The sequence below is a fragment of the Paramisgurnus dabryanus genome, chromosome 3 (genome assembly GCF_030506205.2).
Source record: "Paramisgurnus dabryanus chromosome 3, PD_genome_1.1, whole genome shotgun sequence".
Lineage (NCBI taxonomy): Eukaryota > Metazoa > Chordata > Actinopteri > Cypriniformes > Cobitidae > Paramisgurnus > Paramisgurnus dabryanus.
This window is the reverse complement of record NC_133339.1, coordinates 45,994,766-46,019,141: the sequence shown is the minus strand read 5'-3', so window position 1 is coordinate 46,019,141 and position 24,376 is coordinate 45,994,766. Positions and strand designations below refer to the sequence as shown.

General features: G+C 37.9%; 1 protein-coding gene across 1 annotated transcript; it reads right to left on the bottom strand.

Moving 5' to 3' along the window:
* Window positions 1–17,392: 17,392 nt before the first annotated feature.
* On the bottom strand, window positions 17,393–24,165 carry foxj1a (forkhead box J1a). The gene is made up of 3 exons (XM_065263274.2): window positions 23,628–24,165; window positions 22,549–23,123; window positions 17,393–20,123 (listed from the first exon to the last, which is right to left on the bottom strand). The coding sequence occupies exons 1-3, from the start codon at window positions 23,668–23,670 to the stop codon at window positions 19,284–19,286; spliced, it is 1,458 nt and encodes a 485-aa protein (XP_065119346.1). The 5' UTR covers window positions 23,671–24,165; the 3' UTR covers window positions 17,393–19,283.
* Window positions 24,166–24,376: the final 211 nt, after the last annotated feature.

Here is a 24,376-nt window from a genome sequence, read left to right as displayed (position 1 = left end):
GCAGTGGACTGAGCCGTTGGTTGCAATTCGCAACCTCACCAGTGGATGCCGCTAAAATGTACATACTGCACCTTTAAACAAGCAACCATTTAGTAAGACCTACAAAATAGATCTCTATGAACTAAAATGACTGTTTAAGATGAGAGAAACATACAAAATGTGCAGAGCATGTTTGTGTATATGTTCCTTTTGTCCATAAAATATAAATGGTTTAATAACTTGCATACCTCACTTTATTTACCTAAATAAAACAGAAAGCCTTCATGGTACTCGATTAATTTTTTTACTAAGTTGTCTTTGACGATGACATGTTTGTCTGGTGGCGGCTACCGTAGCTTCTCTATGTGTTTCAAAAGCGAGGGGTGAGCAGTAGACTAAGCCATTGGTTGCAATTCGTGACCTCACCACTAGATGCCGCTAAAATTTACACACTGCACCTTTAAAGAATATTTGGGTGATTTATAAAACAATAATAACTTTAAGTTTTACTTTGTGTTTTTTTTATTCACTTACAAACGACAGCATTATCAATTATAAAAAGGATTTACATGGATACGCAAAAAAGACAAAACAATCTTTATTATGCGTGCCAGGCCAGTAGATGGCGATGTTACTTTGTAAAGAAACGCTACATGCCTATGCACATACATGTTCTTCTGATAAATAGCAACAAACTTATTTTTTACATCAAAGCAACGAGCAGTTTTATTTTGTTGCACGATAAGTTTCTTACCACAAGTGACCCTGGAGTATAAAGCTTTTAAAAATAATGAGAAATTACTTTGTAAGTGGGGGAAACAAATGGGATTTTGAAAAGTGTGGTGGGGGCATGTCCCCCCTGTCCCCAGTGAATTTTACTCCCCTGCTAATGTCTGAGATGATGTAAACCTTGCTAAGAGGTTGCTAAGGTGTTCTGAGTGTTTGCTAGACAGTTGCTAAAGTGTAACAATGCATTTTTGTTATTACTAGGCATTTGCTGGGTTTTTTGGTTATTAGATATTTTGCCAGTTCTTTAGCCAGCAGTTGCTAAAGATATGACGCTGTTGTTTTTGATACCCAGACCTGAAGACCACTTCTGGGTTTGAAGTTAAACATCGTTATTGTTAGATGCATGTACTTCCTAATATTAAGATATGAACTGATAAATCAACATAACACAAACATCTAAAGGAAACACTCCGCTCGCTCCACAAGGTCACAGTGTTCTTCTGCTGGCACCCTCCGGGAGATTCCACACTTCTAGAAAGTTCCAGTCGGTTCCCTGCATGGATAAGTTTGTTATGTATGAGCTGTGTGTGTAGGGGGTTAGATTCTTCCTCTTTCTTCAGTGTTTTCAGCTTTAGAGACCTGGCTTGTTTGCATTCCTCTCAGTTAATAAGTGTTTGTCTGATCCCAGCGCAGGGGCTAAAGATCACCCCACGCAAACACCGCGGTCCCTCCCACGCCTCGCTGTAAAAGAGAGAGCGGGAGTGACGTTGAGCTAATGAGTGTCATAAATTTCATGGATCTTCAGCTCATCCATTAACCGTGAAAATAAGCACAGATCAGATCCACCACAGTCGGTCGTGTGATCAGACTGCATGCTTATGCATACATACCATTCACTGAGCGTTTGGCTAACACTCGTTACACTTTAACATGGCTTCCAACACACATCCCTGTCGAAAATACTAGTAATAATCTGCATATTGGCTTTTGAACCTAAACCATACATCCAACATACTGGACCGGCATTTAAATTTAGCCAGGCTAAGAAAATATTCTGAATACTCTGTATATTCTGTATATTTTTCCATAAACCATTTTATTTATTTGATTTGACCATTTTTATGTTTTTCAAATGAGCAACATTTTTATCTTTACTTTTATATTCACCTATAAGTTACAGGTGCACAACATGAATGCAAATTTAGATGTTTAAATTTAAATTAATAATTTAGATTTTTATAAAAAATTACATGTGTATGAATATTTTGTGATTTAATTTATGTTTAGCATATTAAAACAAAGCTATTTGGGCAGTGTAACAGTCAGTTTTATCTGAAACGATTTACAGTGCATTCGACTTTTATCAGATTTTATCAGTTATGTGTTTCCTGGGAATCAAACCCTTGACCTTTGCGTTGCTAACACAATGCTCTACTAACTGTGTTACATGAACACCTTGTTAAACATGTTGCATGTTTAACCCCTTAAGTGGCACAAATCCCTTTTGAGTGGGGGGGGGGTGAAACTGTGATCTACACCTTTAAATTACAAATGGGTGGTTTCCCAGACAGGGAATACCTTAAAACAGAACTAGGCCTTAGAGGCTGTTTACACTTGGCATTAACATGCGTTTTCATCGATCGGATCACAAGTGGACGAGAGAGACACATTACGTTTACACCTGGTATTTAAATCCGTCTCTTTTGACCACTTTCGACCGCATATGCCCTGAATACTGTGAGGGGGTGGTCTGTGAGACGGTGGGCGAGTCTCTCTGCTGTCATTCAAACCCGAGCGGGAGTAATTATGAGTTTATATGGACGCTAACTATATAATGTCGGAGTCCACTGCTTGTTTAGCAAGTATACATGCTGCATAGTGTTTTGTACGTTTATATGTTGGAGCTTTCTCTGAATTTTCAGCGCAATTGATGAAATAGGATCGCGCAACTTTCACACGCTTTCAAAACGAAACTACGGAGATCAGCCGCTTTAGTTGTATCAATGAAAGGCTAAAAATAGCGCTGTTCACCGTATGTTTACGCCAGAAGTCAAAAAAAGACGTAAAACTTGTGTTTAATACCTCAGATTAGATACATGGGCGGAGAGAAGGCGGTCACGTGTGGCTGTTCGAACACATTCAACCACATATGCGTTCCGCAACTCCAAAGCGATCCGATCGAAAGTGGTTTCGACTACCTCTGAATGTGGTTGAAAGTGGTCAAAATTGGACGAGCTCAAAACGTTTTGAACACCGTTTACACCTGGCATTAACGTCGTCCACTTGTGATCCGATCGACGAAAACACATGTTAATGCCAAGTGTAAACAGCCTCTTAGTTTAAATAGGAAATATAACTAGTTTTAACAAATATGCCTTACTAAAAACATTACTTGTGTGCTTTTTGAGGCAAAACAAAGGGCACTGATTTATTTTAAGAAATGTCAGAGCAAGTTGTTTTCAGATTGGACAGCTCTTTCATTTATTTTAGTCTAGGACTAATCTAATCCCTGTCCGGGAAACCACCCCTATAACTCTGGAAGCCTAGTCTTGGCCTTGTTTTAAAGAAGACAATTTAAGGTTTTTCACAGTGTCTAGATGTGAAAATATTAAATAAAAAAATTGTTATAGCAGTTTAAATTTATTGCAGTAGATTAAAACAATGCAATAACATATTACATTTATAAATAAAATTATACAAATGTAAATGTTTCACAAAAGTAAAAATTTAAATATGAAGCCACAAGTCTCAAGTAGTTCACAAAAAAATAGGTTTTGTCACACTTTTAGTGGTTTTACCAAAAACGGCCACTAGGTGTCAATGGTTTGCTGCATACTCTTGTCACAAATTATTAAATTACTGTCACTGCATTAATATTACTGCAGAAAGGTTTTTAAAATATGAAAACTACATTCTTAGAGCGTTCCAATTATACATAGTTTGTCAAAATTTTTGAAGATTTATAAGAAGATATAGTGTTTTGAATAAATAATATGCATTCCTATGGGGGGGTCAAGTAACAAAAAACTGTCACTAAAAACTGTTTATTTATTTCTAGAGATTACCTTGAAATATGAAAACTTCACTCTTTTAGCTTTCCAACGATATATAGTTTGTCAAGATTGTTAGGTTTAGAATAGGGTATTAGTGTTACAAATATATAATAACAAAATGGGCCCACCTGTGGACTCGTGGCATTTTAGAAAATGTCTCCAACTATGTCATTCCTTTACCAAAATGGTGATGATAAATGAAAACTACACTCTTAGAGCTTTTAAACGATATATAGTTTGTCATGATTGGATAAGAATTCACATGCAAAACACTGAAGTAAATGTTGGTGTCCCGTTGGTGGGACAGTGACATTTCTCAGGATATAAATATTTAGAGGCACACTCTTATCAAAAATGAAGCTTTTTACATAATTTATTTTATAAAACACTGTTGAAATATGTATTCTAGAGGCTTAGACCTTTCCAATGATACAAAGTTTGTTGTAATAGATAAACATTTACATGCAAAATATTGAAGTAAAGTCAGGTGAAGTAAAGAGGTTAGCTCCAGTCATGTAAACACCTCTTACTGCGATTAAGTTCTTATTCTGATTATTGGAAAAAATCACATTATTAATGTATATGTAAACGTAGTCAGTCTTTTATAATTTGAGGTGTCAGGATGGATTTTGTGGAAAATGTCAGTTTTGTAACACATAAAGTTAAGTAGCCTGCAGTTAATGTTTTAAACAGAGATGGCGATAGAGAGACAAACACTACAGATTGCAGCTTTAATATATGAAGTGTTTATTAGAAAAGACAGGACTGTGGGAAATGACTATACAAGTCTCTTCTGTTTCTCTTCATCGTCCATCTGTTCCAATCAAGTCATTAAATGGGAGACGCGTCCACAAACGGTGGGTCCCGTTGCTGGGGGTGGACAACTGAGAGCGTGTTTAGTGTTAGCAGAAAAAGCCCTGGCGGAGCTGATCTGTGAGGGGGTCCCAGTTTGGATCCAGCATTAGGGCCTTTTGTCAGCACGATAGCTTACCTATTGAAGATATGTAAAGCAGCATCATTTTAAAGTCTTTGCTTCACTGGGAAACAAACAAAGAAATAAAGAAATCAAATTAAAGATTTTAGGGATAAAAGAGGAATAAAAAAGAGTATCTTCCAAGAGCAGCGTAAAAGACGGCAACACAGACGGGATGAGTGGGAGGAATAAATAAATAAAAAGAGAATGGTTAAGCGAGGTGAAAAGAGCCTACTACGCTCTTGTTTGCTTAAAGTAGGCATTTTTTCATTTCATTGAGTGAAGCCAAGTCCTGCAATCGGCTTGATGCTTCTCCCACCCAGCATTCAAAGGCAGGTCTGGACTTGCCAGTTCAAGGTCACGCCGCGTCCGCCAGCAAAGCACACGGCGGTGTCTTTCCCTGGCTACCATGGCCTTTGTTTATGTTTGTTTTTTCTCTGTCTCCGTCTCATCGCAGTAATTCTCTCTCTCTCTTTCGCACCTCGGGGAGAGTCTGAAGGCTCTCTCGGGGCTCTGGTGAGATCAGGTGTCAGGTGAGATCTACTCTTCCTGCTTATGTATGTCATAAACTGGTTCCGTTTAGCATCTACATTGTTTCGCCGTCTCCACAACAGTACTTTGGTCCTCGACACTTATGCGATAGGATACTTTAGGCTGCCAAACATGTACTTGTAGGTGTCATTCAGAGCCTGGTTGCCATGAAGTATTCATTTTGTTCTGTTATACATTATAAATATATCATGACTCATAACTATTGTGAGGATAAGCTGTTCCAATGCAGAATAAGTTCTCATGAAGAAACTGAAAGCAAGGTACCTTTGTGAATACGCCACACTCGCAGGCCTAATATTCTCCGAAAGCAATACCCTACGGGCTCATTTAGCTTTGTAATGACATATGCAACGTATACAACACACTGTGCCATGTTACACAACAGTTTTCACAACAGTTTTGTTGGCTACTTTATAATGCATGTGATTTTTTGTGGAAGATGCTCACATTTGATTAAAAAAGCAGTAGTACAGTAACAGAGGTTTAGAAACTATTTGTGATGTTAGACAAAATGTTTCATTTGTCTGTGATGATCACTAAATTCAAGAAATCACCAGCAGCACAATTTGTATCCCAATAATAAAATGTCAAGAACTACCTAAAGAACCACACCTGTTGCTTTCTTAGGACAAAGTGGGGCAGTTTCGCGGACTAATCCAGAAATGGGCCTTAGCATTTTTACAAACAAACCTTACAAAACACAATACTGGTGTGCATCTTTGGACAAAACAGTTGTACTGATATGTGAATATATTTTTAAATTAAGGTAGCTCAAACATGCATTTTAGTCGGCCCTGTCCAGGAAACCTCTCCTTAGAGTTAAGTTGAAACTTTGTGCAAAATAAGAGGATGGGGTGTTTAATACAATTTAAACAAAAAGATTATCTTATATCATATCAAGTGCCAGATTAGGGTGATAACCCATCCCACTTTGCGTTGTACCGCACAGCATTTTACTCAGTGTTGGTTTTAAAGGTGCTGTGTGTAGATTTTAGCGTTTTCTAGTGGTGAAATAGTTACAACCAACGGCTCAGTCCACAGCTCACCCTTCCCTTTCGAAAGGCATAGAGAAGCTACGGTAGCCGGCACAGGACAAACACGTGATCGTCTGAGACAACGTAGTGACGAAACGCTCTCTATTCATGAATATCAGCTGACGTCACTCACTTGTTTTTGAGTACCTAAAGAACTAGAAGCTATGCCTTCAATATGTTGTGAGCATCAAAATCGCTATTTTTACAACACTAAGAAGGCTCAACACAACATGATACTTTGCTCGAAGTATCACCTGTGTCTCTTCACGTGAACTCGAGCATTGAGAACATTGTTTGTGAACACAGAGTTAACTAAAAAGAAGGTTTTGAACAACTGACTTTGGTTGTTTTGGTGTCTGCTCGCCCCCATCTTCCCAGTCAAGATGTATTGATCTCCGAATGCGACGTGAGGAGGGAGGAGAGTAAAGATGGATAGCTCCTATAAAGCATAGTTCCGTATAAATGCACGGATAATTCGTTGTTTTGCCGCAAGTGAAAAACAATATTGACCTTCTAGTTGAAAAAGCATTCGCATTCGGAGATCGATTCTTTATGTCTGGCAAAGATGGCGAGCGATCACCATAACAGCCAAAGTCAGTTGTTTAAAACCTTTCTTTTTAGTAAACTCTGTGTACACAAACAATGTTCTCAATGCTCATGTTCATATGTAGAGATCCAGGTGATACTTCGAGCAAAGTTTCATGTTGTGTCGCGCCTTCTTATGTTGTAAAAATAGTGGTAGTTCGGTAGCAGCAGACAGCGGCTGGAGAAACGCATCAGGGATCGAGTAGGCATCACACCCTAACCAAGATATATTTTTTAAAGTAGCGTTTCTTTTCATGACAGTCAAGGTGCGAAATGTTGTCTTTCGTATCCGTTTCGCGTATCAGTAAGAATCATAGACAGTGCTTGTCAGTAGCCTACTGGTACTCGGTAGGTACTCAAGATGGCGGGCAACTGGAATGACGTAAAAAGGTCACATGACTGATATTCATCAATAGAGCAGTTCTTCGATGATGACTTCCATGTAAGGGGACCCACGGTTTTGTAGATAAAAACAGCTCATTCTAAGGTAATAAAAACAATACAGTTTATTATGTTAAAAAGTCTTCATACACCACTGATAATATAGTTATGTAGATTATATTGGATTTTTGGTCAAGAGATCCTTCTAAAAGTTACACAATGCATCTTTAATTGGAAAGCAAAATAGTTTTTCCTTAAAGCTCCCATAACACATGCTGTTTTTGCATATCTGATGTTAATCTTGAGTACCTATAGAGTAGTACTACATCCTTCATATTTCCGAAGAGTTTTTAGTTTTGATTTATAAAAGACAGATTAGCTCTAGCGATTCAAGCAATGCTATATGGAACACTGGATAACTGATGATTTTATTACATTTTTGTGTTATTTACATTATATGCACTTACCCGCTGATTTCCAACATAACACAGAAGTCTTACTTACCGCCTACAACTCATGACTCGGTTGGGACAAAATTCAGCAGTAAACAAACACAGACGCGTTTTGCCCTCTGCTACCAAAGATAAACAAACTACATCCATTGTTTCCATAAGGCTGGCTTACTTCTCCTTACATCCAAAAACACACTTCTTCTTTCGTGCCATTGTTGAGTCTTGATATAAAACAAAGCTGTCACGTGAAGTGATGCCTGTGACTTCTAGCATCCTCGTTCTCGCTCTCCCGCTGATTGACATGTGTGGGCATGCTTTTCCGGGGAAAGTTCCCATAAAAGAAATGATAAGTACATGCTACGTAAGATGTACCCATGTTAAAAAAGTTCCGTGGGATAGTCACGGAATTTTTTGCTAATTTTTCCGTGGCATTCTCACGGATCTCCGCATTTTTCCGTGGCCCTGCTACGGACTGTCTTTTTCCGTGGCATTCTCACGGACTGGTTACTCAACTGCTTTTTCCTATTTTTTAAACCATTTTCGCTTCGGTTTAGGGTTAGATTTGGTGTTTGCGTTAGTATGTCACTTTAAATATTGGTTTATACAAATTTTTTCTGATTTATTCTTTTATATTTTCTAAACTTTAAACAATTGTCGCCTGGCATTGAGGTTAGAGTTGGGTTTGGGTAGGGATGACATTTTATGTAAATCTAACCCTAAAACGAAGTGAAAATGGTAAGAAAATAGGACAAAACAGTTGAGTAACCAATCCGTGAGAATGCCACGAAAAAAGACAGTCCGTAGCAGGGCCATGGAAAAATGCGGAAGTCCGTGAGAAGGCTACAAAAAAAATATTCTGTGACTATCCCACGAAAATTCGTGAGATTAGGCTGTGCAAAACCCCTCTGCTTCCCCGGAATAAACAAACTATATCCATTGTTTCCATAAGGCTGGCTTACTTCTCCTTTCATGCAAAAACACACTTCTTCTTTCGTGCCATTGTTGAGTCTCGATATAAAACAAAGCTGTCACGTGATGCCTGTGACTTCTAGCATTCTCGTTCTCGCTCTCCCACTGATTGACGTGTGGGCATGCTTTTCCGGGGAAAGTTCCCATAAAAGAAATGATACGTAAGATGTACCCATGTTCAAAAAAAAAACTTTCAGAAACTTGTACGAACCCTGGTGAGGTGGATTCGGCACAGAAATACTCAGTCATACGTCCAACTGCTTTTTTGACACTTTGCCTACATTTACCATGAGGAATCCAAATCTTAAACTGTGTTCCACCCCTAGTCATCTAGCTGACATCATCAGAGAAGGATCGCCACAAGAGGGCATAAGTACATTTTTTAGATTTTGATTAAAGTTTAACATGAATTTAAAAAAGAATAATAATGTTCCACACGGATAAATTGTTTATTAATGAACACTGCAGTACTCCATTAAAAATAAGAGTTGTCAGTTTTTATTTCATGGGCACTTTAAAGTCCAATTTCCTATATGTTTCACACATTAACTATAAAGCCCTGTTCAAACTGCCAGCAATTAGCAGTGGTATAGCCACATCATATCATTATTTCAATGGAAGCTTGGTGACTTCACAGGACCTGGCATGTCCAATGATGAGCAACTTTCAAGAGCGACTACGGCTACGTCCAAATAGCCACACTTGGGGTCTTTGCACTTGACTACTTACATGACGTATTTCCTGTATTTTGCCCAAGTGTTCTAGTGGGCGTGAAGATCCCAAGCGTGCATTTAAAAAATTATTCACCCGATGGGACACACTTAGCAAGTGTAAAAATGTCTATCCAGGTAGTGGCAGCAATTTGCACCAAAACATATAATTTTTTTATTTAGGCTACTTAAAATATATATTTTTAAGGTTTTCTGTAAATAAAATAAACACATAACTGAATGAATAAATAAATATTTAAAGAATATTATTTACACTTATCTGAAACTTTCAGACGCAGAATTCTTTGCACCTGTAAAAAACATGTAATTTTGTGCATGTAGCTTTATTAAAGTTTATTGTTTATGTAGTAGTCCCTGAATAAACGACACCATTAATGTTGTTTTAATGTTATAAAAGCAGTTACGGATGTTTTACAAAATACATAACAGTGTTTGCACCAGTTAAATGTGGAACACTTTCCGTTTTACTACCAAAATATGTAAAATCCATTTCTTAACTTACAATTAAAAGTTTTCACGACATCTCGCGAGATTTGGGGAAAAGTCTCATGATTTACATCCTGAACATGATGCATGACGGGATACGCTTAGCTTTGAATACCACTTCGAAGCGTTATTCGAGAAAGTGTGGGTTTAGTGTGCGTTAAGGTCACTGCACTTTGCCAGTTTTAAGACATGGGACAGTCTTGCGCACTTACTTCCTCCTGCATACATGAACTCTCAAGTGGCCAAGACCGCAAGTGTGGTTATTTGGACGCAGCCTACCAGTGAGAGTGAACCAGTTAAGCTCACGTCATCCGTCTCTCGTCAGTTACTGAGGACAATACTCGTTTGTTTATGACAACCAGAATTAGGAACGCCTCCTTATGACCTCATTGAAAGAGACGTGCTACGAATATCTCTGGTGGTCTGAATGGGGCTTAATCTATTGCTTATTTGTGGTGCAAAGTCAGTCATCAATGTTTTGGCCTTATCACTTTATCTGCTAAAAAATTATCCTGCCAACATTTAGGAGTACCTTATTCAACCAAACTTTGAATCTAGATTTTATGAATCATCTTTCATTTAAGGTCAGTGAGTCAAACAATTTCTGATCCCCCAAACGACGAACATGTTATCATACTTTGCAACCCTTCACTTCAATCACATCTCTTCTCATTATGAACACTATAAATAGCATTACAGTTGTTTCCAATAAGCGGTCCACAGCAGGAAATGACTTTGTCATGGGGATCCTCTGCAGTCTCACCACCCCCTCCAATGGCCTACAAAAGAGCATCACAACTCCACGTAATGAATAAAGCGGCCTCCCACTGTTTCACTATGTATTGTTTTCCCTATGCTTGCTCACTGTGTGTATTGCTCCCTAAGTTGGTGATGGATGTCGGATTACTCAGCCACTATGGTGTCTCACTAACAAAGAGACAGTTCTCTGAAAACACACACACACCAAACACACATACACACTAAACACACACCATCTACAGTCCAGTCATGGCTCACTGCTCCTCCTGACCTCAGCGTCTCTGATATCAGTGTTCATGTGGTAATCATGCGCCGCTTGGTTTCAATGTTTCGACTTGTTGATTTTTGTTGGACGGCTTCAGCAAAACTCTGTCACTACGGATTTGTAACTTCTTTCCTTTGCGTATTGGAAACATTTCACTTACACACCACAACACTGTCAAGTCTGACAAATCTTACAAATACAACGATCTTACAAATAATCACATATAATTGCATAACCCTGTAAGCTCCCCCATCCCAAACTATCATATTGGAATAAATAGGAGTAAAGGGCTCATACTTCTGCGTAGGGCCTTCGCCATAGCCTCGACGCTGTAGACTACGTTTCGGTTTCATTCATACTTCTGCGTCGTCGTCGACGTGCAATTATATATACAGACCACTAATAGGCAGTGTTCACGTGTGTAACCCACAATAGCGTCGAAGAAGCAACTTGCTCAGTAAACCCACAAATGAGTAGAACGTTGTGTATGTTATTCTAGAAGCATTGATGGAGGTAAAAAGAAATCGACTCTTTGTTTTTACTGTCATAAGTGGAAATCCATATGAGGAAATGCGACCCAGATCTTTTTGACCTGACGGGAGGGGTTCTAGCGGACCAATCACAGCGCTTGCAGTACGCGTAGCATAAAACATGAACATAAAAAATGCGTTGGTCTCGAGGACTCCGTCTGAAATTACGAGTCCTTCTCCTCCCACTGTGGTCCGAGACCGAGTCAAGACCGAGAACTTGAAGGGTCGAGACCGAGTCCATTGGTTTTCAAATACAGTCGAACATAAAACATGAACATAAAAAATGCGTTGGTCTCGAGGACTCCGTCTGAAATTACGAGTCCTTCTCCTCCCACTGTGGTCCGAGACCGAGTCAAGACCGAGAACTTGAAGGAACAAGTCCGAGACGAGTCAGAGGAAGCAGAAATCGGTCTCTAGACCGGTCTCGGACTTGAGCACTACATCACTACTATGTAGGGTTCGCGTCTGTGTAGGCTATGCCGTACAGTCGACGCAGAAGTATAAAGCCTGCTTAAGGCGTTGGGGTGATGGAGGGAAGATAAAAAATTTCAGGAACAAAGGTAAACTGGGTGTATATGGATGATTTCATTGGATGCACACATGTTGTCTCGGTTACCGAAGTTAACTTCCTGTCTGTGCTTGTTTATTTGTCTAGCTAGTGGCTAAACTGACCTGTGGAACAAATATCTTGTCAGAAATAAAAATGTTTTGTTATTACAGTAAGGCAGGTAAAGTTGTCCCAGGCATAGCTCTTAAATTTGAGGTGTCCTACCCATCAGACATTTCTGTAGTGTAGACCGCCGACTGCAATGCACTTCAAATGATTTGTAAGTATAGGAGTTTATTTCCATTCTAAATAGTTTATTAAGGCTGCAGCTCGACTGAGAAACCCCTGAAGAGAAAGATATAACACGATTCCCTTGTCGGGGTTTCACTTTAGAAGGTAAATGCGCTTTTACAAAGACATACGCCGTCACCTTAATAAATCTCAGCGGCCGCCAGACCCCCTCACTCTGCGCCATGCCAACCCTCCCTAATCAAACCCCTCCACCCCTGCCTGGAGAGACTGTTATGGACCCTTGCCCATTTTGTGCTCGGCCCTCATGACAATAGCACCAGTAGTTACCCAGGAGACTGGCCTTTCACCGGCCATGTGATAAAAAAGATGTATTCCCCTTCTCCTCCTCTCCCCCTTAAGTTTACGCTCCACCCACTGTCTCTTTTCTCTGGGTCATGGGGATCGGTTAAGCACATGAGGGCTGTCTCAGACATCGCTGGCTCTTGTGGTACACAGTAGCAGAATGCCAATTGAGTTGTGCGGGAAACGGTGTAAACCCCATCCTAAATGCGCAGCTTGACCAGTGCCTGATATTCATGACAATGTAGTAGACCCACCCACCTCATCCCGGAGTCTGACGTCCGGCTCAATGTGATAAATGACCTCTCGTTCCTGGAAAAGAACTCTGCGCTCTGATATTTACTCTCTTTTTTACATGTTTTCCTTAATTGTTTATCACTTTTCCAGTGTGACGTCAAACGGGATTGGGAAACATCCAGAATTTCAACGGTTCAGTTTGAATTCACGAGTTGGAATTTGAATTGAACTAAATACAGCATATGGGAATGTTTTGCCAATCATTGGAAATGTTTGGAAAAGCAATTTACTTTAATTTGTGTTTAGTTAATAATGGTTAAGTTTTGTTTAGTAATATAATAAATACATAGTATATTTTGTCTAATAATGCATATTTATTTTCGCCAATTTTGGAAACAAATAAATTCACTACTGTAACAAAACTGCTGACAACAACATTATCATGTACAACAGCACAAAATGTCCACCACATTTAATAAACAAATAATTTTTAGATAATTTAAAAAATGATTTTCCACAAATTGAAAGTTTGTGTATTAAATGTAAAAATTAAACTGAATTTAAATTACATATGCGTGTTCTCCTACACAGACGATACAAACATTAGATGAAATTAGTCAATGTTTAAAATAGCTCCTATAGAAATTAGATTTTTAATTGAATTCACATCATTTAATTTAATTTATATTTTAATACAAAGTAAGTTATAAATACTTACTTAACCCAAATTCTAACCCTTACAGAAAACTTTGTAAATTTTTACAAATAAAAAAGTGTGTTTTTACAAATGAGGACGTCTCCAAACAAGTTTTGCTCACTTTTAGGTACAAATTTGTTCCTAAAATAAAGTCAAGTTTATACACACTCATTTACTTATGTTTTTACATATAGTTAGTTATAAATAATCTAACTTTAACCCACTCTAACCCTAACAGAAACAGAAAACTTAATTTTTACTTTTACATTTTTTTAAATAAGGACGTCTCCAAAAGGAGGTTTTGCTCAGATTTGTAAGATTTTGCTCACTTTTGGGTACAAATGTAAAAGTATTTAAATTAAAAACTCATTTTATTATGCCCTTTAACATTGTTTTAAGTAATTCTATGACTATTAATATCATGTAATGTTTTTATTAGTGCTGTCAAAAAAATTAATCGCGATTAATTGCATACAAAATAAAAGTTTGTTTTTGCATAATATGTGTGTATGCACTGTATGTAATTATCTTGTATACATAAATACACCACACATGCATGTATATACTTAAGAAACATTCATACTGTATGTATGCATATATATTTATTTATTTAGATTTTGATATATTTTAATTTTATATTAAATATAAATTTAAAAAAATATAACACAAATAAAATTTTTCTTAAATTTATACTTGTATGTGTGTATTTACATATACATAATAATTACATACAAAATAAACACACAAATATATAACACCAACACAAACTTTAATTTTGTATGTGATTAATCGCGATTAATCTTTGTACAGTCCTAGTTTTTATCTTGTGTATGATGACGTGTTTATGTAATTTAATTCCAATTCATTTCTCATCTATAGTTTCAAATATGAATTCAAATGGTGCACAACCCTTACACCCAACAATAAAGACCCATATGTTTTATCCTAAATGTTGCTGACTTTTTGCATTTTGTTTTCAGTTGCATTGTCTCTTGCTTACGTGACACTTTTAGTTTTGAGCATTGTTTTAAAAGACAAAAACAAAGTGACAGGTCTAAGATTTCATCCGTGTGCTCTTCTTACCTGTAGTCATCAGAAGGACTGTAGGATAATACCTGGATCCGGTTTCAGAGCCTCTCATCTGACCAAGCCATCACATTATAATCACGTGTACACTACCTGCAAAGACAATTCCAGCATGGATTGGTTTTCCCAGACCTCTTACGAGAGAGGTGATAATCTAAAGATCATTTGTCAGTAAATGAAGTCCCTTTCCAACAAGGATTATTCAGGGTTCAGTGCGAATGCAGCAGGAGATCAACACAGAAAGTAATTGTGTGTCATGTGTTGACAGTTGTGCACCTGCCATGGAAGTGAAGTTCTATTTGTTTTATTTTTAATCGCTGAGAGATTTAGAAGAAAACAGTCTCATAGTTCTTAGGACTTTATGAAGTATAGCTGCACTGTACAAATTGTCAAATCAACAAATTAAGTTAAATGATTTTAACTTGTTTTTATAAGTTATGTCAAATTATCACATAATTGTAAACTTTTTAGTAATATAATAAATACATAGTTTATTTTGTCTAATAATGCATATTTATTTTCGCCAATTTAGGAAACAAATAAATTCACTACTGTAATTGCTGACAACAACATTATCATATACAACAGCACAAAATGTACACCACATTTAATTAATAAATAATTTTTTGATAGCTCCTATAGAAATTTGTTTTTTTTTATTGAATTCACATAATTTTATTTAATTTTATTTTTATACAAAGTTAGTTATAAATACTACTTACTACTATTTCCTAACGGAAAACTTTGTACATTTTTACAATAAAAAAATTGTGTTTTCACAAATGAGGATGTCCCCAAATGAAGATTTTGCCCACTTTTAGGTACAAATTTTTTCCTAAAATATATTTAAGTATATTTACACACGTTTATGTTTTACACACAGTTAGTATAAATACTATAATCTAATCCTAACAGAAACAGAAAACTTCATTTTTAGTCAAAACTAGGTTGACTCTTGACTTTTTTACAGTGTAAAGTGAAACTAAAGTAAAATTGTAAGTTGAAAAAAACTTAAATTTTTAGGTATTACCAATTGAAATGATTTTTTAAGTTGATCCAACTTTTTACAGATGAGTTGCTACATTTGATCAAATGAAATTGAAAACATTTAAGGCAGCAAATATTTTTTTACAGTAGTAATATGAAAAAGCAAAGTTTAATTGTAAAGTATTTAAACCCTGTGACATTATTTAAGGCTGGTGATGGACTGTTTAAGATGTTTCCCTGGAACAAAAATATAACAAGAATAAGATTTTAATGGCTCAAACCTCAACAATTCTCCTTTCTTTTTAGTAAAATATATTAATTTTTTGTTATTTTGAGTTTCGGCAGGTTTGTAAAATTGATAACAACAAATAACCACAGGACAATATAAAAAGTGTCAACCTTTTAAAAAAGGAGAAACCAGACGCTCTCAATATGAATGCCAAGACATGTTGACTGTAAAAGCACTGTGATATACGAGGGCGTGGGATGTCTTCACCGCCGGACCCCACATGAACCGAGCAAGGGCAGGACTGACTGGAACACTGGGGGGTACGAGGATCTCACTGAGCAAAGACAAAAGCCCAAACAGCCCCCATACACCGAGAGTGCCACCCCCAAAATAAGACAAGCAGAGCGATGCTTGTGTAAATCACACACACACTGTCCTGCTGTATTTGACGTCCCTCCTACTGCATAATAAAAGCAAGACCACAACTGAAGCAGAATCAACCGAGAGGAAAATGTGTCGCTTCTTTGAGAGAAGACCTCTGTTTTAGATATTTTGCACACAGCATACATTTATTTTTAATTTAAAGATGGAAATCAAAGGCAAGATACCAAATAATGTGATGTAAATGCGACAGGTGTAGAATGAAAGTTCATTTGAGTTGTAAAAACTTTGCTCGTCATGAAATAAAAACTTTTACATTTATGCATTTGGCAGATGCTTATCCAAGGGGATTTACAGTGGATTGCATTTTTTTTCAGTATGTGTGTTCCCTGAGATCGAACCCATGACCTTTTACGCTGCTCTACCATAGAGCTATACATGAGTACATTAATAAATCATTTATAATCCATTTGCAAAAGTAAAAGTTGGATCAACTTAAAAAAAATACTTAAATTGGTAACACTTTAAGTGAAACATTTTTATATATTTTACCAATTGAAGTAAGTTTTTACATTTTTCACTTTTAAATTTTCACTTAAAGTGAGAAAAATTAAGTTAAAAAAACTCAGATAATTCCGTAGAAATTACAGTGTTACTTGCAGCTGGGTTGCCGGTAACTTACCGTATATTTAAATGTATGTTATTTACTGGCAAGAGTTTGTGCGAAGTTAAATACATTTTGAATATTAACACGTCTTTATCTTTACAGAATAAAACTATACAATATCAGCCTCATGCAAAGCATTCTGGGAACGAGAAATCATCATCAACCTTTTTCAGTTTTTTGCTTCAGATTTTGTTTCCCAGAATGCTTTGCTTGATACTGTTATTTTAATATTACTTTGTAAAGACAAAGACTTGTAAATGTTTAATGTTAATTTAACTTTGAACAAAATGTTGCCAGTAAATAATGTAAATTTAAATTTACGGTAAGTTAACGGCAACCCAGGTGCAATATAAAAAACAATGTAATTTCTAAGGATTTTTTTACAGTGTTGGATCAACTTAAAAAAATACTTAAATTGGTAACACTTTAAGTGAAACATTTAAAAAAAAAAATACCAAGTGATATAAGTTTTTACATTTTTCACATTAAATTTTCACTTAAAGTTACAAGTAGAAATTACAGTGTTACTTGCAGCTGGTTGCCGGTAACTTACCGTAGATTTGTAAATGTTTAATGTTCATTTAACTTTGAACAAAATGTTGCCAGTAAATAACATCAATTTAAATCTACGGTAAGTTAACGGCAACCCAGCATTGCAAGTAGTTGATCGAACTTTTACTTTTTACAGTGTTGGTGCCTATGATGTAAATTGGTATGATGATGAAAATGTAATAAGTCAGCATCATTTAATTTCTATAAATATAATTAGGTACTGAATTTAAACAACTTTGAGTACATGACAAATTAAAAACAAACAGGCACTGTAACAAGAACAGGTACATTTTTTTACATTGAAATATTTCGCCAATTATTTCTCTTGGCACACACATCATGAAGGTTACATATTTCTTAACAAAACCCAATTGCAGTAGCGTTAAAAAATGTGACAACTTACTAAAACCAATTAGATAGCAGGTGGTCATGTTTCGATAAACCAAAGGGTGTATTAGTGCCTTTAAACAAAATTCTCCACCAAAATGATTACCTTAATAAACATACCGTACCTTCTACGTTTACATAGTACTAATAATCTAAAAAAAAAGATAAAAGTCTTCATGAAAAATATCATCATGTATGATCTCAATGTAACACTCGTAACACAATGTCGAAAAGCGGTTACAACAATATATGTGCATGTAGACAGCTATCAAAAGAGCAAAAATTCAGCTGACAAAGAGAAAGTTTGGCACAAACACTTTAACCTACACCGTCAGAAAAAAAGTACAAGAGCTGTCACTGGGACGGTACTCTTTAAAAAATTATTATATGAAGCATTTAGGTACAACAATGTACCTTTAAGGTATTAATATGCACACTTTATCAGTGGCAACCGGTGACTTCTCTTTCGAGGGTCATGAATTCAAAATATGTGTTCGGTGCATCATGCGGTGAAAGGGGTTTATAATAAAAGAGATGCTCACATTCACAAAATACCAGCAAGACACTAACTTAACACTAAACTCTGATTACATAAGAGATTAAGCGAGTATCTAGCAAATGCAAGCGTCACTTTTATCATAAACCCCTTCGAGGCGTCTGCAGCAGGCTCGTATTTTGATATGACGTGCCGAAACACATATTTTAAAATGAAAACCACACACACGACGGGCTACAAACATGTTGTGATTAGCTTCGCATTGTGCGTCCTCAAAAAAAACTTTTTTGCAAGGTTACCGCCCCAACGACAGCTTTTGTACGTTGTCCATTAAATTACACACATGGGTAGGAGCCCCTTAATCTCATTCATCATTCTAGTGCAGTTTTGCTGTTAAATTTAACCATATCAGTCATTCAACACGAAAATAAACTGCATACTTGTTCTCTTTAAATCTAGACTCAAGAATTCTCTAAACAACATTGATTTCACTGAATGTACACTTTAGTCAAAGTTACAAAAACTCATTTTGCTCTGCTTGCAGAGTTTGCTCATACTTTAAAGATATGTTATAAATGTTCGTTTCTTCAAATAAAACAACTTAAACTCGTTCACATTTGATCCGTTATGTAAATTAAGATTGTAAACAACAACATTTATCTTTTTTAATGTTTTTCCAGTGCTACTGTCCACGAATCGTTGGCGTTCCCAACATGCGTTTGATAATCTGGATTAGATTAGCTCGTAGATCAATGAAGGTAGATAACTTGTTTGTCAAATACAAAACGCATAATCCGAAAAAATCGTTATTAGAAATAGATACACCTTTAAAAATGGGTTTCATGGAATCCAGTATGAAATCATCGGGGGTAAACAGTCTTAACCCTCTTTGTTCTTTTACATGTTTATGCCCAATGGACTTGTCTCTAATGTCTCACTAATGACTTCTCAAAGGAGGGACTCGATCTTAATGCTTAGGTCACCTGCGAGAGACTCTCCCAAGTCAAACAGCTGATCGATATTAACCGTCGAGCTGCAGAGGAAATCCGAACGTGCGCTCTCCTCCGACCAGGGACTTTGCAGAAACGCCGTGGCCATGAAGGTTTCCTCGTCAAAGTCTACTTCGCTGCTCCTTTGGGTTTCCATCAAGACGTGGCTCTCAACCACACCACCGGGCGCCTCCAGGGGGCTGATATGAGTGCCCCTGATCATCAGGTCATCATCACGTGTTAAGGGGCTCAACAGACTCCCTTCGTTCAAGCTCAACTCTCCATTCAGAGCTGAGTCCAGCAGGGCGTCCCAGTCAAAGTTGCCCTTAAGAGAGCTTAAATCCTCCTGCTCGTCCATGGACAGCAGTGGAGAGCTTGAACCTCGTGGAGCTTTGCCCCCTGTCCTGTGTGCGTATGGCTGCTTCCTCTTGTTGCCCTTCCCTGAGACCCAACAGCCAAGCATAGTGGCCTCGGCCAAACGAGGATCCCAGTTCTGATCGCCTCCCGTGGCTTCCTCAAACTCCTTCAGGAGCTGTTGGGACTCGGGACCCACGCAAAGACTTCCGGCCATTCCCGAACCAAATGCAGGTTGTCCAGCTTGGGAGTTCATCCTGAGGCGGTTCTGAAAAGCCGGGTTTATTTGCACAGGGGGCATTCGGCGCTTCTTGTAGGCGCCGCTGAGGAGACGTTCTGCGTACTGGGGGTCGATTTTCCAAAAGCCGCCCTTTCCCGGTTCGTCCTTCTGCCTTGGGACTTTTATAAAGCATTTGTTCAATGACAAATTGTGGCGGATGGAATTCTGCAATGATGAATGAGAAATGAATGAGAGAAATTGACTTTATGAATTGAGACATCAATAAATTGACTCATCCTTAATCTAATTTATACTCTAAAGGGGGTCGCACACCGGACCCGCAGCTCAGCACCGCGCCACGCCGTTCTAAAAAAATTGAACACATTGTTTTCTATGAGTAAACGCACTCGGCGCTGACAGGTGGGCGCCCAGCTACAACTAAGGAAGTTGCTCAACTCCCTGTCACCCCACAGAGCGCCACTTACATAGGTTAACATTAAATAACATCATATTTGTCCCAAATCTTTAACGATTCATTGGCTGCTAATGTATATTTAGCATTTTTTAAGGAGACGCTATCTGACTAAGCTTGCGCTATTTACTGTGCAATTCCGGTTCTACGATACCTCCAAGTTGTCCTAGACGCGACTCGACGCAGCGCGGCATTGAGCTGCGCATCCGGTGTGTGACCCCCTTAACTTTCTGTCTGGCTTATGAAGTAGGCTTACACAACTATGTATTGGATAAATATTTAGTGTGTCATTGGCACTTTCGATGTGTGTTGTCCAAATAAAATACTGTAAAACTGCTTCTGTTATGAGTATGGATGCATGCGGAAAAACCAACACATGAATTCGTAAATATTTTACACCGGGGCTAGTTAGTATGAATTCGTACAACGATTATTAGGAAAAAATACAATAATGAAACTCCACCCCTAAACTCAACGTCACAGGGCCGTACGAATATATAGGAAATAGCCACCTTAATAAAATACGTACAAATTGCCGTTACAAATTGCGTACAGATTCTGCCGGCAAAAACACACAAGGCCTGCGTCCGAAACCGCCTACTTCCATACTATATTGTAGACGAAAAGCAGTAGTAGTTTGTCCGAATTCGTAGTATTCCAAAAATAGTATAGGCGAAAAGTACCCGGATGAACTACTACTTCTGGCAAGATCCCAAAGTGTTCATTCGATGGACCTTTTACTATGGGAGAGAAGTTATCCAACGAAGATGAAGACGGAGGAGCGATGTTCTATTCAAAAATGTCTATTCAAATGGAAATACATATATTTAACAGTTGTCCCTTATGGTTAAATAGCGCTAGTTGAACGGCATTCCAGTTAACGACTAACTTCTTGTTTTGACGACGTATTTCACGTGATGTATCAACATGGCGGATGTAGTACGTCCAAATTCATTTATACTCTCCATCAGTGGCGGCTCGTGACTGCTCATCGGAGGGGCGCAAATTCAAATGTTCGGAGTGTCATGTGTGTAGCTTGCGTTTTCAAAATATGTGTTTGTTGTGTCATGTGAACCATGTGCTTCACGTGTTTTGTCAAAATAAGTGCCTTCTGCACACGCGTCAAAGCCGTTTATGATAAAAGAGACGCATACGTTCACAAAATACATGCAAGACACTCCCTTAACAGTAACCTTAGATAACGCATGAGTATCTGGCAAACGCGAGTGTCTCTTTTATCATAAACCCTTTAGGCGCGTCTGCAGCAGGCACTTATTTTGACATGTGATGCACACAGGATCTCTCGGCGCGCAGAACACATATTTTGAAATAAGGAACCACACACATGACGGGCTACATGCATGTTGTGACGAACTTCGCATTGAGCGCCCACGAAAAAAGAAGTCGCCGGCCGCCACTGCTCTCCATATTCATATTATATAGTACTTACTGTTTTTAACGGACTTTATCGAATTCTGTACATATTATCACAGTATGCGATTTTGGACGAAGACATGAACTAAAAGCAACACAAGTCTTTATTGAATTTCATGTGGTCTTTAAGAAAATCCACTGCATGTGCATCAAGGTATCGAGCAAACCAACCACAGCACCACAAAGCAATTGCATTTAAATGAAGCACTGACCTCCTAACCTTGGTTAAATATTATTTTGAGTTAAAATAACAACAAAAAAACTAAGAGAAAGTCTGAGAATGGAGTCTGTGACTACGGGGTTCATTAATAATTCACCAAGAAATATATCTTTTTAGAAATCCCCCTTTTTTGTAAATATCCAACTCATGAGCTCATTCTTCCTTCTCGGCTTACTTTGAAAAGCTGTTAAAAAGTTTTAAAGGGACTTGAAAAAACTTTTGCATGTCACCTTAATGTTTATTGCATTACTCTTGCAACTAAGCTGATAATGTGTTCTGTGATGATGATGATGAAAAAAACTCTAGATATATAAAACAGCTTGCTTTTAACATCCACAGAGGTTTCAATTGCTCTCCCTCCAATACACAATCGACTCAAGCAGGTGCCAAGGAGGTTTCTTTCACCCTGAGCTGCTCAGACAAGTAGCCCTCGTTTGCCAGATATGCAAATGATGTGGATCTGAAGAGTTGCATACAATAACGATTTTACAACACGTGCGATGTGACTTGTAAATGCATCTTACCTGCCAAGTGGGGTCCGCATGGCGAAAGTAACAGAAGTTGTCCGTGATCCATTTATAGATGCACGAGAGGGTGATTTTGGTTTTCTTGCTGGCCTGCATCGCCATACAGATGAGAGTGGCGTATGAGTAAGGTGGTTTAATGTGAGGATTGGTCTTGTAATCGACTTCATCCGGACAGTGGCCGTGCGCAACCAGGCTGGGCAGAGCTGCCATGGACGGGACCCTGTAGAAAGACGCGGCCGTGGGTTTCCCTGGGGTCAGCGGCATACCGATAGAGGCCGGATCTCCGGCTAAAGGAGACGCAGGTGCATCCGAGCCCACCTGACTCCCGAAGAAGTGACTTTGGTGATGGTGTTGCCCACCGCTGGCATTGAGGATTGAAAACTCCTGAAGCCACTGCAGGCTCGTCAGACTGTCGTCTAAATTATCGGAGCTGCACGTGCTGATGTTGGACTCGGCGTAGCTCTGGTCCAGCAGCTCCGCACGAGTAGCGGCGGTCACGACCTCCTCCTCCAAACCCACAGAGCCCTCCGGCCAGGGGTCCGAGCAGCTCATGGACAGCATGGTCCTAAATCCTGATGAAAAGATTTTTATTGATGTGGCTTTAAAAATAGGTGGATTTGTTAGGGTTTGTTAAACGGTGAATTTATTTGGATTCCCATGAAGGTCACAGAAGTTTCCTGAAACATCTTTACAACATCCCATAACATTGCTTTACACGGCGAGCAGGTGCATCACATCATGCAACTGTTTACTTTAAGAAATTAAATGTACAAATATTTTCAAACAATATGACATTATCTAGTCTATTTTAAAATTTAAAAAATCATTTATAAAACATAATTGCAATTTTTGCGTTTACTTGCTGGCTGAATGACATTTAAAAAAAAATAGTTTAATAAATAACATGCTAATACTAAATAGCCAGCAACAGACATAACTCCGTCATGCATGTATATAATTTATCACAGTTTAACATTTAATGACATGCAATTGCCATATAAATTTACAAACATAAACACATTCGTTTTATTTAAATAACTAGGCCTATTTTAGTCAGAATAAAAAACCAAACTCACCTGTCTTTACTGATAGGCTGCTTGATTGATAAGGAAATAACATCCAATAACACAGAAGCTCTTATTGAACAGAAACTTTATCCGGTGACTGCAGGAGAATGTGCGTGCGTGTGCGCGTGCCTCAGTTCAAGGTCTCCAGGGCGTCAGGAGCTCCGGGTTCAGTTTAATACCTGCTGCTGCAGGACGTTTGTCCCGTCACCCCAGCAACGCTACACCCCCTTGTAAACAGCTTCTCGTTCTTCCATTGGTCTGCTGGTTGCCATGGTGACTCGCTTTTAATCGTCCGCTTACAGGTTCGCGCGTCACGCACGTCAATTTCTGGTCTGATAGGCAAAGAGAAAAGGCATCATTTACATGTAAGAGACCTGAAAAGCATATAATGCTCTTTAAAATGCAATTGTAAAAGTTCAGAGAGATAATAAAGATAATAAAATGAAAAGAAATGAGTGTTACATTAGTATTTTATCATTATTAAAGAAAATCTGAGAAAACAATGAATGTAAACACAATACAATGAGACAGTTCAAATAACATTTCAAGTGCTGCGGTAACAATTATAAACAATATTATAAAAATACTTTAAAGAGAGTACATGCTTGTTAAATACGGATAGCTTTTTGTTTTTTCGAAGGCAATATAAAACATGTTTATATAAATTATAAATGTTAAATGTTTTTCCTGAAAATGTACACATTAAAATAAAAAAATTATTACATTTGGGTTTGTTTATTATTGAAGATTACAATACT